This window comes from Vipera ursinii (genome assembly GCF_947247035.1).
Source record: "Vipera ursinii genome assembly, chromosome: 6".
In the NCBI taxonomy this organism is placed as follows: domain Eukaryota; kingdom Metazoa; phylum Chordata; class Lepidosauria; order Squamata; family Viperidae; genus Vipera; species Vipera ursinii.
Genome location: NC_139515.1, coordinates 8,738,243 through 8,753,588, shown reverse-complemented (window position 1 = coordinate 8,753,588; position 15,346 = coordinate 8,738,243). Strand labels below are relative to the sequence as shown.

At 43.1% G+C, this 15,346-nt stretch overlaps 2 protein-coding genes across 5 annotated transcripts in view; one reads left to right on the top strand and one right to left on the bottom strand.

The window, feature by feature from the left end:
• Positions 1–6,130, bottom strand: part of DHTKD1 (dehydrogenase E1 and transketolase domain containing 1) — a 31,576-nt gene extending 25,446 nt beyond the window's left edge. For both annotated transcript variants that reach the window (XR_014492916.1, XM_083366246.1), the window contains exons 1-3: positions 5,937–6,130; positions 4,549–4,704; positions 3,516–3,727 (exon numbers count right to left, since the gene is read on the bottom strand). Coding sequence is in view for 1 of the 2 variants with exons in the window: in XM_083366246.1 (XP_083222372.1) it covers positions 3,516–3,727; positions 4,549–4,704; positions 5,937–6,120 (552 nt within the window). In the remaining variant the exon portion in view is untranslated. The remainder of the gene's footprint in view (positions 1–3,515; positions 3,728–4,548; positions 4,705–5,936) is intronic.
• A 5,706-nt stretch (positions 6,131–11,836) lies between these two features.
• Positions 11,837–15,346, top strand: part of UPF2 (UPF2 regulator of nonsense mediated mRNA decay) — a gene marked incomplete at its 3' end in the record, with an annotated part of 54,830 nt that continues 51,320 nt past the window's right edge. For all 3 annotated transcript variants that reach the window (XM_083366237.1, XM_083366236.1, XM_083366238.1), the window contains exon 1: positions 11,837–11,949. The remainder of the gene's footprint in view (positions 11,950–15,346) is intronic.

Genomic DNA, 15,346 nt, shown 5'->3' with positions numbered 1-15,346 from the left:
TCACTGCTGAAAATGAATACCTGCAGCCTATCAGCTGTCAATTTGAAAATAAAATAATAAAAATAGCATAGACTGAATAAAGTCTAAGAGTAGTTGCTGTAAGTCTCTTTCTCCCCTCTTTAAATCTAATCCTATATACAATTACACGATGTCTCACATTTATACTAGCCTGGTTACAGATAACAAATACTATCCGTAGGACACTCAACCTTATTATGCTCTGTGGAAATCAGGTGTTTTTTCAGACCAACATCCTTAGTTCCTCCTCATTATGGAGATATTTATTCACTGGACTTTGTACGCTGTTCCCTCAGTCACCAACAGGTCAGAATGAAAACACAGTGGGCTAATTTGAATCTCAAACAAACTTTTGGGGCTTATCTTCTGCATTTCTATAATAAGGCTTAGATCAGCACGGACTATTTATTTTGTTCTACAAACACCAAGATATATATATTTGTTTTGTTCCTACGCTCAACTGTACAATCCATTACAATTTGAGTAATGGATATTGTCAGAGTATGTCTTATTGCGCTGAGATAACCCAGGAGTAAACACAGTAAACAGTGGTCTATATTAAATGGTGGTTTATCTTACATTATCTACAATATCATACACCTGGAACAATATACATACATGTGGTAATACAGCAAACTCCAACATACAGCAGTTACAGCAGGAAACGGACGAGACACACACCAGCAAAAGCCTTCCCTTTTATACTCAGGCTCTTAAATAGACACAGAGCCTGCTGAATCATTCCTATCATTGCATCATCCACCTTATATTCTATTACATCATTACATAAGCTATTTAGCTATTAAATTATTACCCTGACAGATATTTTTCTTCTTCCAGTGAGGCTTCAAATCAACACAATAAAGTCCCTGGAAAATACATTAGTGTCTCTATTAGCCAATAAGGAATGCTTGACTTACAGGCACAATTGAGCCCAAGATTTATGTTGCTAAGGGAGACATTTGTTAAGTGAGTTTTGCCGCACTTTATGACTTTCCTTATCACATCCCTGCTAAATTAGCTACCCGGTTGTTAAGTGAATCTGGATCCCCCCATTAACTTTACTGAAGGTGGCAAAAGGGGAACACAAGGCCCCAGGACATTGCGACTGTCTTAAGTATGAACCAGTGGCTAATTCTGAATTTTGATCACGCGACCGTGGGGATGCTGCAAAGGTGGTAAGTGTGAAAAACTGTCAATAAGTCCCTTTTTTCAGTCGTTATAACTTTGAACGGTCACCAAACTGTTGTAAGTCGAGGACTAGCTGTAATTGAATACATACAACTTTGCAAGGACAGATACTATGGTAGCTCTAGCCAGTGGTGGGATTCAGCCAGTTCGCACCACTTCGACAGAACCAGTACCTATGTTTTTGTTGCCCAGGCCCAGAATGGACTTCTGGAAGCGGCATCCATGCAGAGAACCGGTTGTTCACATATTTGAATCCCACCACTGGCTCTAGCACACCTTTAAAACCCTGACTCCAACAACACATAGCCTTCCCTACAAAGAGACTTCATGTACAAATCAGGTAGTTTCACAGAATGAGGCTGTCAATTAAATTAAGTCAAGGTGAAAAAAAATGCCCTTCAAAACATCAGTTGCATTTAGTACAGGTAGTCCTTGAGTTACAACCATGATTGGGACCAGTTGCTAAGCAACGAGCTTGTTAAATGAAACACGCCTGATTTAACTGCCTTTTTTTGTCATGGTCGTTAAGCAAATCGCTGTGCTTGTTGAGGGAATCATGAGGTTGTTAAGTGAATCTGGCTTCCCCCACTGACTTTGCTTGTTGGAAAACAGCTGGGAAGGTCGCAAATGGAGATCATGTGACCACGGGATGTTGCAACCAGCATAAACAGAAACTGGTTGAGACTCAAAGACGCTGAGATTCTGGGAAGAGTGCAGAGAAGAGCAACAAAGATGATTAAGGAGTTGGAGGCTAAAACATATAAGGAACGGTTGCTGGAATTGGATTTGTCTAGTCTAGTGACAAGAAGGACGAGGGGGGATAAGATAGCAGTGTTCCAATATCTCAGGGGCTGCCACAAAGAAGAGGGAGTCAAGCTATTCTCCAAAGCATCTGAAGGCAAGACAAGAAGCAACGGATGGAAACTAACCAAAGAGAGAAGCAACCTAGAACTAAGGAGAAATTTCCTGACAGAACAATTAACTAGTGGAACAACCTGCCTCCAAAAGGTTGTGGGTGCTCCGACGCTGGAAGTTTTTAAAAAGAGATTGGACAACCATTTGTCTAGATAGTATAGGGGCAGGGGTAGGCAACCTTGGCTCTTTTATGACTCTTGGACTTCAACTCCCAGAATTCCTGAACCAGCCACGCTGAGGGGAAAGGGAGAGGTTTCCAAGCTGAGCCATGCTGGCTCAGGAATTCTGGGAGTTGAAGTCCACGAGTCATAAAAGAGCCAAGGTTGCCTACCCTGGTATAGGGTTTCCTGTTTGGGCGGGGGTTGAACTAGATGATCTCCAAAATCCCTTCCAACTGTGTTACATAATGCAATACAGTACAGTACAATAATATAATATAATATAATATAATATAATATAATATAATATAATATAATATAATATAATATAATATAATATAATATAATATAGTATAGTATAGTATAGTATAGTATAGTATAGTATAACATAGTATAATATAATATAATATAATATAATATAATATAATATAATATAATATAATATAATATAATATATATAATATAATATAATATAATATAATATAATATAATATAATATAATATAATATAATATAATATAATAAATATAATGTAATGTAACGTAACATAATGCAATGTAATATATGTGGAGACTGGAAAGAGTGCAGAGAAGAGCGACAAACATGATCAGGGGACTGGAGGCTAAAACATACGAAGAACGGTTGCAGGAATTGGGTATGTCTAATTCAGGGAAAAAAAGACTAGGTCTGACATGATAGCAGTGTTCCAATATTTGAGGGGCTTACACAAAGAACAGGGGGTTGACCTATTCTCCAGAGCACCTGAAAGCGGGACAAGAAGTAATGGATGGAAACTAATCAAGGAGAGAAACAACTTAGAATTAAGGAGAAATTTCTTGACAGTTAGAACAGTTAACCAGTGGAACAACCTGCTGTGAATGCTCCAATGCTGGAAGTTTTTAAGAAGAGACTGGACAGCCATTTGTCTGAAATGGTATAGGGTTTCCAGCCAGAGTAGGGGGTTGGACTAGAAGACCTCCAAGGTCCCTTCCAACTCTGTTACTCTGTTCTGATCATGTGACAGTGGGAATGCTACAAGGGACTTCAGTGTGGGGGCCAGTCATAAGTCACTTTTTCCCGGTGTCATTGTAGCTTGGGATGATTACAAATGGCTGTAACTCGAGGACCACCTCAATCAAACACAACCGTCCCTTTTCATCAATCGGTTTTGCTTCTTGCATCTCTCAAGAACATTATTTTCTTGCATGCATGCGCAGACATTTCTACAATGCACCTGAGATTCTAGCATGAGCTTGGACAAATACTTTTTCTCTTCGGTAGTAAAAGCTTCTTGCTTCAGCTCCTCAAACCGTTTAGCAATCCATTCCTTTTCTTGCATACTTGATAGCTGGCTGGTCTCTATGGAGATGTGTCCACAGAAGATGTGCCCCAGATAAGACACGACATCTTCAAGAGAAGCTTCATCCTTTCCCATGTTCAAAAGCCCTGAAGTGGAAAGAATACAGTAACATAATAGGTCATCTCTGGTCAGTAACCGTCCAAGATTCCCAGAATGATACAAATGTTCTCCTTGCAATATTTTCTGCTCAGTTTGACTCTTGTGGAGTTTATAGCCCTATTCATGGCAACCTAAGAGAGCCAGTTTGGGCTAGTGGTCAAGGCACCAAGCTAGAAACTAGGAGACTGTGAGTTCTAGTTCCACTTTGGCATGAAAGCCAGCTGGATGTCTTTGGGCCAATCACCAGGAGAGGATGAGTTCTAGTCCCGCCTTCGGCATAAAAACTGTCAGGGTGACTTTGCGCCAATCACCAGGAGACAGCGAGTTCTAGTCCTGCTTTAGGCATGAAAGTTGGTTGGGTAACTTTGGGCCAATCACCAGGAGACAGCGAGTTCTAGTCCTACCGTAGCCATGAAAGCCAGCTGGATGATCTTGGGCCAGTCATACTCATTTAGCCTAACCCACCTCACAGGGATGTTGTTGTAGGGAAATTAGGAGGAAGGTGTTTGGGATATATTCACCACCTTAAGTTGTTTATAAAACAGTAACAAAGATGGGATATAAATGGAATAATATACAATACGAAATACAGTTTGCCCTTACTCTATTTCGGGATTTTTTTTTCCTGTTTAAAAATTCTCAATCTAGTTTCCAGCTTTAGGGTTTCCTGGTGGACTTCAGTCAGGGCCCACTCTGCTTAACATCTGCCTTCTACGATCTTCTACCACTGCAGTAAATGCTATTTCTGAGTTGACGTGAGTTAGACACAACTGTAAAAAAGACACCCACGAGGATTATTTGACATCACCTGCTGTATTGAAAGGGCCTCGTAAGGTTTCCGTCAAAATCTGAATTTCTGGCACCGCATCCATCACAGCCTGGCCAGCAAAGAGCGGATTGATTTTGGCCGCTTTGTGCCCATGTTCATGATAGGCAGTCACTAAGCGAGCTAATCCGTGGTCAGCTGCAAATTAAGAGAACAATTTTAGCTCGTTTCCAAAATATAACATACGATGAGAAAGCATAGGAAGAATCCACATTTCTTTGATTAAGTCTAGCGCAAGTAAAAAACATAAGAGGTAGTCCTTGACTTATGGTCACAACTGGACGCCAAATTTTTCTTGCTGAGACAGTTGCCAAGTGACTTTGGCTCCATTTTACGACTTTTCTTGCCATGGTTAAGTAAATCACTTCAGTTGTTAAGTGAATCTGGCTTCCCCATTGACTTTGCTTGTCAGCAAAAGGGGAATCATGTGACGCCGGGACATTGCAACCATAATAAATACCAGTCCTTTAGAATGGGACTCCTTCCTTCATCTTCTTCCTTTGTTCCTCATCTCCTTCCTTCCTTCCTCATTTCCTTCCTTCCCTCATCTCCTTAGTTCATCTCCTTCCTTCCTTCCTCATCTCCTTCCTTCCTTCCTTCCCTCATCTCCTTAGTTCATCTCCTTCCTTTGTTCCTCATCTCCTTCCTTCCTTCCTTCCTTCCTTCCCTCATCTCCTTCCTTCCTTCCTCATTTCCTTCCTTCCCTCATCTCTCTCCCTCCTTCCTTCCTTCATCTTCCTTCCTTCCTTCCCTCATCTCCTTCCTTCCTTCCTTCCTTCCCTTCCTTCCTCATTTCCTTCCTTCCCTCATCTCCTTAGTTCATCTCCTTCCTTCGTTCCTCATCTCCTTCCTTCCTTCCTTCCTTCCTCATTTCCTTCCTTCCCTCATCTCTCTCCCTCCTTCCTTCCTTCCTTCCTTCCCTCATCTCCTTCCTTCCTTCCTTCATCTTCCTTCCTTCCTTCCCTCATCTCCTTCCTTCCTTCCTTCCTTCATTTCCTTCCTTCCTCATTTCCTTCCTTCCCTCATCTCCTTAGTTCATCTCCTTCCTTCGTTCCTCATCTCCTTCCTTCCTTCCTTCCTCATTTCCTTCCTTCCCTCATCTCTCTCCCTCCTTCCTTCCTTCCTTCCCTCATCTCCTTCCTTCCTTCCTTCATCTTCCTTCCTTCCTTCCCTCCCTCCCTCATCTCCTTCCTTCCTTCCTTCCTTCCTTCCTTCCTTCCTTCCTTCCTTCCTTCCTTCCTTCCTTCCTTCCTTCCTTCCTTCCTTCCTTCCTCGGAGTGACTGCAAGACCCGCTCCTGCCTCCCCACTCGCGTGCTTGCAGGCGAGCCCCACATCCACCCCCAGCCCGCTTCTCCGGGGCGCCCCCCACCTGTTCGCCGGCAGGGCTCCGCTCGCTCCGCGCCCCGGCCGGGTTCCTCCGCCTGGCGGCCGGGCTTGTAGCCGTAGACGCCGCGCTCGGTGTGGTAGCCCCGGGGCCAGCGGGCGAGCCGCGGCCTCCAGCCGCCCGCAGCAGCCCCGCCGCGCAGCCCGGCCAAGCAGCGCGCGGCAGCCATCGCCTCCACTCGCTCGCCTGGCCCCGGGCCAAGAGCGGCGGGGCTCCGCCTCCCCGGACAACGCCCCCGGTGCTGATTGGGGGAGCCGGAGAGAGGGGGGGCAGAGGACACGCCCACGGGGGGCGGCGCCTCTGGGTGTTACAGGTGGGTGGGCAGCCCCGGTGGACGGAGCCGGCTCTTCGCTGCTGTCGCCAATTGCAAACCGTGCAAAGGCAACATTTGTCGCACGGTGAAGTTTGCAGGCAATTCGGATCAACCAGCCTTATCCCACTACACATGTTGCCTTTTACGTACAGGTACCCCCTGATTACAAAGGAGCCCTGTTGCTAAGCAAGACAGTTGTTAAATGAATCCCTAATCCTAAATTTAAGAATAGAGTAGAGTAGAGTAGAGTAGAGTAGAGTAGAGTAGAGTAGAGTAGAGTAGAGTAGAATAGATATTGGAAAATTAGAATAGAATAGAATAGAATAGGATAGGATAGGATAGGATATTGGAGAATAGAATAGAATAGAATGGAATGGAATGGAATGGAATGGAATGGAATGGAATGGAATGGAATGGAATGGAATGGAATGGAATGGAATGGAATAGAATAGATATTGGAATATAGAATAGAATTATAATTATAATTAGAATAGAATAGAATAGAATAGAATAGAATAGAATAGAATAGAATAGAATAGAATAGAATAGAATACATATTGGAAAATTAGAATAGAATAGAATAGAATAGGATAGGATATTGGAAAATAGAATAGAATAGAATAGAATAGAATAGAATAGAATAGAATAGAATAGAATAGAATAGAATAGAATAGATATTGGAAAATAGAATAGAACAGAACAACTTTGTTGTCACTTTGTATGCACACTAATCAGCATACATTAAAATGAGATTTCATTGTGTACAGCTCTCAAAGGGTAACCACCTCCAATATGCACTGCATAAATACAACAAAAATAAATAAATTATGCATATACCCACATACACACACCTATGTGGCCCAGAGAAACAACACAGCCTAGTTCGAATGTATAAATATGCATGGCAAAAAAAAACATATCTTGCGAGTTTACCAGACGGACTGCATAGGGAACAAATCTGTTACAGAATCTGGTAGTCCTGCTAGAAATACTCCTCCCACAGTGGTATCTCACAACTTGCATCCAGCTCAGCTGGGAAAGTGGGGAGGGTCTGTATCAAAGACACCCCTTTAGATTCCACGGCTGGAGGTCAACATCAAGAATCTAGATTTTCTTGCTCCAAGCAACACCTTTGCAGTTATGATATCATACAGGTATTCCTCAACTTACAATAGTTCATTTACTGACGGTTCAAAGTTGCAAGGGCCCTGGAAAAAAAGAGGACTTATGACCGTTTTTCACCCTTCACGGCCTTTGTAACATCTCCGTGATCACGGGATCAAAATTCAGATTCTTAGCAACTGACTCATACTTACGACCATTGCTGTGTCCTGGGGTCACATGATCCCCTTTTGCAACCTTTTCGACAAGCCAAAATCAACGGGGAAAACAGATTCGCCTGATAACTCTCTTCCCAACTTATCAGGTTTGGTGATTCACTTAACAGCCGTGGCAAGAAAGGTCGTAAAGTGGGGCAAATCTGACTTAACCAATGTATCAGCAACAGAAAGTTTGGGCTCAGTTGTGGTCATAAGTCAAGGACTACCTGTATTCTAGAAGGCGACTCTTCCTTTCTTTACTTGTACTTTCATTCGATTTGTGGCAACTTGGTTGGATACTTACAATTGCAGGCCTACCCCAAGCATAATTTTATTTCATTATTTTTTCACATCTCTGAACCGTCCATCTCCCTCAAAGAAGGCCTCTTGTTGATGGCTGCTTTGTCTCCACATTGTCAACTCCAAAATATAGCACAGCCTTCCCACTCATCTTTCTAGTAAGCACAGGGCCCTTCTCCCCACTTCGTCTATCCTTAGGCACCAAATATTTCTGGTTGCGATCTGTAAAATAGAAGAATTTTTGCACTCTCCAAGAAGTCTGTTGCATGACACAATCAGACTAATATTTTCAAGTTCTTAACACGTGGGCTAACAATGGCTAACATCCCTAAACCAATTTAGCCAGATTGACAGATAATTTCCGGATTTAGGATGGAGCAAATGATTCACCGCAATTAAAAGCTGGTGTACGTATCTTTTTGCAAAGACAGAGTTTTTACCCACTGACAGAATCCCAGCTTTCTTCACTTGCTGGCTGCCTTTTGCTCACGGATGTAACCTTTTTCTCAACCGCAACTGGCATCAGAGATATTGTCTTTGGAAGTGGCCTGCAGATTCTTCCTGAACAGAAAGACAGTGCATTAATTTTAAAAAAATAAATTCATGGTTCAGTCTTTAATCTATTGTGTAAACCCATGATTCTGCTAAAAAGGGAGTAAAAAGAGAGGAACAAAGAATCATAAAGATAGAGGGTCTAGGACAGGGGTATCAAACTGCCCGTCTGCAGGTCAGATGCGTCACGAAGAAGCCGCACCCACCCCGTTGCCGGCAATGGCAAAACTGTCCCGATACATTGCGTTTCATTTCATTTCATTTTCATTTCATTTATTATATTTGTATACCGCCCTTCTCCCGAAGGACTCAGGGCGGTGAACAGGGCACATATAAAAATACAGAATACAAAAATTAAAAAAGAATCAAATAAGAGCCCGAGCTAAAAACAGTAGAATAATATAAAAATCCACAATAAAAACCCCAGCACATCCCCCATCAGGCCAGGCCGGCTTGTTCAAATAGGTAGGTCTTCAGACCGTGTCGGAAGGAGCGAAGGTCAGGTGCCATCCGGAGCTCAACCGGCAGCTGATTCCATAAAGCCGGGGCGCCCACAGAGAAGGCCCTCCCCCTGGGGGCCACCAGCCGACATTCTCTGACGGGTGGCACCCTGAGGAGGCCCTCTCTGTGGGAACGCACAGGGCGGAGGGAAGTTGACACTGGCAGCAGGTGATCCCCAAGGTACTCCGGACCCATGCCATGTAGGGCCTTGAAAACCATTACCAAAACCTTGAACCTCACCCGGAAGACAACTGGTAGCCAATGCAGCTCGCGGACATGTCTGGTCTAGGCCTACCAAATTCTGGGTCTAGAAAATCCACAAACTTATTTCAAAGCAGCAGAAATCTATATTTTTTATTTTTTATTTTTTTTATCCCATTTATATCCCGCCCTTCTCCGAAGACTCAGGGCGGCTTACAAGCTTAGCAGTAGCCTTCATTCTATGTATATGCCTGCTTATTAGGGCTTTCACACACACACACCCAAGCGGCATTATTACAAAGTCAGCTTAATTGCCCCCAACAATCTGGGTCCTCATTTTACCTACCTCGGAAGGATGGAAGGCTGAGTCAACCTTGAGCCTGGTGGGATGCGAACCTGCACTAATTGCAGGCAGCTGGTGTTACTTAAGGAGGCATTAGCCCACTGCTCCACCAAGGCTCTTTGGTGTAGCTTCCTTTGCAGCCATATAGTGGTGATCCTTGACTTACAACCATAAATGGGCCCAAAATTTATGTTGCTAGGTGAGACATTTATTAAGTGAGTTTTGCCCCATTTGGTGATCTCTCTTGCCTCAGTTGTTAAATGAATGAGTTGTTAAGTTAGTAACATAGTTGTTAAGTGAATCTGGCTTCTCCCATTGATTTTGCTTGTCAGAAGGTCGCAAAAGGGGATCACGTGACCCCAGGATGCTGTGACCATCATAAATATGAGTCACTTGCCAAGATTGTTGTCTGAATTGACAATTGACAATCAGTTGTCTGGATTTTGATCAGGTGACCATGGGGATGCTGCCAAGGTCGTGTGAAAAACAGTCATAAGTCACTTTTTCCAGTGCTGTTGTAACTACAAACGGTCACTAAACAAAGTCTTGAAGTAGAGGATTCTCTCTATAGTCATCCAGATTTTGCAGCTAATTAATTTACATTCATGTTACATTACCACTACCACCTGCAATTACATTTTTATTGTAATGCTAGCAGCATTCCAGGATATCTGGGTTTTCTTTTGCGAGGTGACAGAATTTTTCTATGCTCATTTCTATTTTGTTCTACACTCTATCAAAACATTCAACAATTGTTGTAAACTCTACAAGCTACACAGAATCATTGGTGAGAATTGAAGTAATTCATCCATCCTCCTTTTTTCAGAGAGTAAACTGTTATTCTAATATAGCTTGTCGATATTCTGACTTGGCAGTGACTAAGTTGTTCATTTTGTACAACATGCAATAAAAGACACTATTAAGCATGTTATGTGAACAGCTTCATCAAACCAGCCTGAAGAAATGCAACTACCTACAACAAATCCTTTTGTGATTAGTATCTTAATCCAGAATTTGCATCAAAGGATATGTTTAATGTCATGTTCATGCAGGGCACTGGAGGCTAAAACATATAAGGAACAGTTGCTGGAATTGGGTATGTCTAGGCCCTATGGCCTCGCACTTGTTTTTCTTCTTTGCAAGATTATTGCAGTGTAGGTTTTGCATTTGTTTTCCCCCCCCCAATCTTTTATTTTCTAATTTTGTACACCATCCAGAATTCATTGGGATTGGGTGGTTTTTAAATTCAAGTAAATAAAATAAACATTAGAAGTAGAGTCCGGTCAAAAAAGCAAACTATATCAGAATTACAAGCCAGTTGCCCTCTAAGACAAGTAAATGTTTATGTGGTAACTACAGCAATACCATATCTTAACTTTAATAACATCAACATTTCTCATTTCTTTCTTCCTTGTTTATATTATGGATGTACAAGCCACATGTTTCAAAGGCTTTCTTTCAGCAATAAAAGAATTATGCTTAAGCACAATTCCAGTTGGGTTTCATTACAACCAAGACAGGGAAGAAACTACAGCATGTATCGCCTGATCCTTATCCAGAAGTAGTCAATTTCTCTAAGTCCATTGAAATCTATGAAAATATGAACTTTGGTTTGCTTAAGACCTGTCAGCTCATTCATTCATTCATTGGCACAAATGGTTTTGCAACAGGGCAAAGAACTAATCAGGAAAACCTAATAAAATTATTAGATAGATATTTAGGTAAACTTTTAAACACTAATTTAATGTTAGTTAATTGTAAACGTTACTTAAATACTAAATATGCATGTTGTTTGAATCTCTAATTAGGGTTGGGAGTAAATTTTGTTTGAAAGATTTCTTTGACAGGCATAATTCAGCACTAGGGTGCATATTTTGCATTCCTTTCTCCCTCTCAAAAAGGAATTGAGCAGCGATTCAATTCTAATTGAATATTATTTTATTATTATTTTATTATTTCAATTCTTATTGAATATTATTTCAATAATATTATTTCTAATATTATTCCCAAACGGGCAGCAAACTTGAAAGAAATGGCTTTCAAAAGCTGCAGCTTGGAGACTGAGCTCCACCCACTTCCAGAAGAAAGCCACGCCCCCTCGGCCACTTCCGCCTCCCCTGGTAACCAAAGCACGGGGTTGCCCAGCTCTCTCACCTCCTTCAGGACCCGGAGGAGCGAAGGCTGTCTAAAACATTGCCTGACGGGCTTGAGGCCTCGGTCCCGCCCGCCCGCCGCGCGGAAGGCTCCGGTTCCTTCCAGCCGAGCGCTGCACGCTACTCTTCCCTGACCTCTTTCCTTGGGTCGGGGGAAGGCTCGAGGCGGGGGCTGGAGCAGCCCGGCTAGGATCAGGCGTCCCGCGGGGCAGCCCGGGGGGCGGGGTCCTCGCCCTGGCAGAAAGTGAGGGGGGAGAGAAGAGCCTGACGGAGCTGGAGCTGCAGAAGCTGGGACCGATGTTTACGGCGGGCCGAGGTAACCGCCCCCTCGGCGTCCTCCGCGCCTTCGGCCCGGTCGGGAGCGCGGCTTGAGGGGAGAGTCTGGGCCGCGGGGGGGAGGAGGGCGCGGGCGGTGGGCGGGAGGGCCCGTTTCCCCCCCCTCTCCCCGCTTCCTCCGCCGACGCTCCGGGGGTGGCCTACCTCGCGGGGGTGTTGTGGCGGGGAGGGCGCCGAGAGCCCCTCCAGGCGACGCGGGGGGGGGGGAAGGCGCGGCTGGGCCGGGGCCGTCCTGGGGAGGGGTCGCTGGAGCCGCGGGGCCCTGTGAGGGAGTGGGGGGGCTCAGGCTGGGGGGGGCTCGGTTGGGGCTGGGCCGTTCGTGACCTTTGGAAGGGGCTGCGTGTGTGTGTGGGGGGGGAAGAGCCGGGTTTGGTGGGGGAAGGAGGGGCGTTGTGTTGGGGGAGGGGGCGAGAAAGCCGGGGCTAAAACCTGAGCTGGGGAAGTCGGAGGTTCTGCTGGGCTGGTTGTCTGGCTCTGTCTGTCTATCTATCGCTCCCTCTGCCTGTCTGTCATTTATATCTAGTCAGCCTACCTTATCATCTATCTCTACCAAGCTCGTCTATCTTTTCTCTTCCTTCTCTCTCTCTCTCTCTCTCTCTATATATATATATATATATACATACATACATACATACATATGTATATATATATCATATCATCTATCATATCATCTATCTTTCTCTCTCTCTGTCTCTCTCTCTCTCTCTCTCCCTCCCTCCCTATATCCCTATATACACCGCCCTGAGTCCTTCGGGAGAAGGGCGGTATAGAAATCAAATTATTAAATTAAATCATCTATCTCTTATATCATTATCTATCTACCCACCTACCTACTTCTACCTCTATCTCTACCTCTATCATCTATCTCTTATATCATCTATCTCTATCTCTACCTCTATATCTCTACCTATCTCATCTGTCTGTTATATCATCTATCTCTATCTGTACCTATCTCATCTATCTCTTATATCTATATCTATCTCTATCTCTATCTATCTATCTATCTATCTATCTATCTATCTAATCTATCTATCTAATCTATCTCTATGTATCTATCTATCTAATCTATCTCTATCTATCTATCTATCTATCTACCTACCTACCTACCTACCTACCTCATCTATCTCTTATATCATCTATCTCATTTATCTCATCTATCTCTTATATCATTATCTATCTCTATCTCTTATATCATTCTCTCTCTCTCTCCCTCTCCCTATCTTGTCTATTATGTCTGTCTGTCTCTCTCCCTATCTTGTCTATCATATCTATCTATCCTACCTCTGTCTGTCTTTCATCTATCTCTCTATTTCTCCCTCTCTCCATCAGTCTCTATCTCCGCATCTCCATCAACCCATCTATTCATCTATCCATCATCTATCTCTATCACTTATCATCTATATATCTAGTCTATCATCCATCCATTGTCTGTCATCTTATGCATCATCTTATCATGTATCTATTGTGTATCTTTCATCTATCTCATCTATCTATTGTTTATCATCTACTTATCTCATCTATTGTCTATCATCCAGCGATCTAGCTATCTTGATCTTTCATCTGTCTGTGTGGATCTCTCATCTGTGTCATCTCTCATCTGTAATTCTATCTCTATTCTGTATCTGTGTGTCTTGTTTATCATCTGTCTGCCCATCTTATCACCAACTCTAGTTTGTTTAGTTTGTCCCATCTTCCTGTAATCTATACTCGTTGAGGCCTTGGTGCCCCCCTCAGTTTGTGAGTTTTGTGCATTCAGACTTGGCGGCAGGTTTGTAAGTTTTGATTAAAATACTAGTGGTTCGGTGGACATTGTTTCCCTCTCTGATGCACCTGCCATCATTTGGTGATGTGTCTGTATACATATGTCTATATGGATGGATAGATAGATATAGAGAGAGACATAAAGGTCAGGTAGAAACTGCTCTCCCCTATATAGCTACAAATAAAGAGAATTTTAGCTCCCAAACCCAGCTTCAAACCCATACAAAATGTTGAGCCCTACATTCAGGACAGCTTTTAACTCCTGCCCTTTTAATTCTCTCCCTATAGCTCAAGGGTCTTCAAACCTGGCCCTTTTATGACTTGTGGACTTCAACTCCTGAGCCAGGCGTGCCTGGCTGAGGAATTCTGGGAATTGAAGTCCACAAGTCATAAAAGGGCCAAGTTTGAAGACCCCCTGCTATAGCTGTTTTGGAAGGGAGATATAAGAGAATTCCTTTTGAACCATGTTAGTGTTCCTTCCATAAGTGTGATTGAAGCCATGGTTGCAGTTTTGAAGGGAGGCGGTGGCTCAGTGGGTTAGGACACTGAGCTTGTCGATCAGAAGGTCGGCAGTTTGGCAGGTCGAATCCCGAGTGCTGCGTAACAGAGTGAGCGCCTGTTACTCGTCCCAGCTTCTGCCAACCTAGCAGTTTTAAAGCACGTAAAAATGCAAGTAGAAAAATAGGGACCACTACGGTGGGAAGGTAACAGCGTTCCGTGCGCCTTTGGCGTCTAGTCATGCCGGCTACATGACCACGGAGATGTCTTCGGACAAACGCTGGCTCTTCGGCTTTGAAACGGAGATGAGTTGGAAACGACTAGGGGAACCTTTACCTTTACCCAGTGCTTTTTTTGTAAAAGAAAAAGGTGCCAGAACTCACACATGTCATACAACCCACCTTGCCTACCCTACAAGGTTCCATCCAAAAAAGGTGCCGGAACTCCGTTCTGAATGTTCTATGTGAAAAAAAGCCCTGCCTTTACCTTTAGGGATTCTTATCAACTGGTTACTTCTTTTTTTAGCTAAGTTTCCAGGAATATTTCGGTAATTTCTATTACATTATCTGATATTTTTATCAAAATTTATCTTTTTCAATGTAGAAATACGGTGACATTTTATATGTATATATGAACGCCACCCGCAAATGGCCAATAACAGTAATTGACACTGTTGGTTGCTAATTTTACTTATTAAAAAATGTTAATCAGAGAGAGAGAGATGGGTGATTAAGAAATATGAAATATAAATAAATATGCTGGTCCATGACTAATAATGATTTGCTATTTTTGCAAACACTTGAAAGCATCAGAATTGTTCAAGTATACTCTGAAGCACAGTCAATTCCTTTTTGCTTTCGCTGTGGTTTGGGGGCTGCATCACCCTTTCCTTAATGCAATTTGTCATATTCTTTCAGTCTTGGCAGTGACAATTATGTGCATAAGAGAGTAGGTGAGTGTCTAATTTCAGTATCTTTCTGAGATCACTCAGAAGTGTCACAAACTCCTGTTCAGCCTTCAAGAAATACTCATAACTTCCATCTAAAGGAAGTGTTTCAGGATCTGTGTAAGATTGCCATAGCTACCAGTTTAATTATCTCACAACTTGTTATAAATTC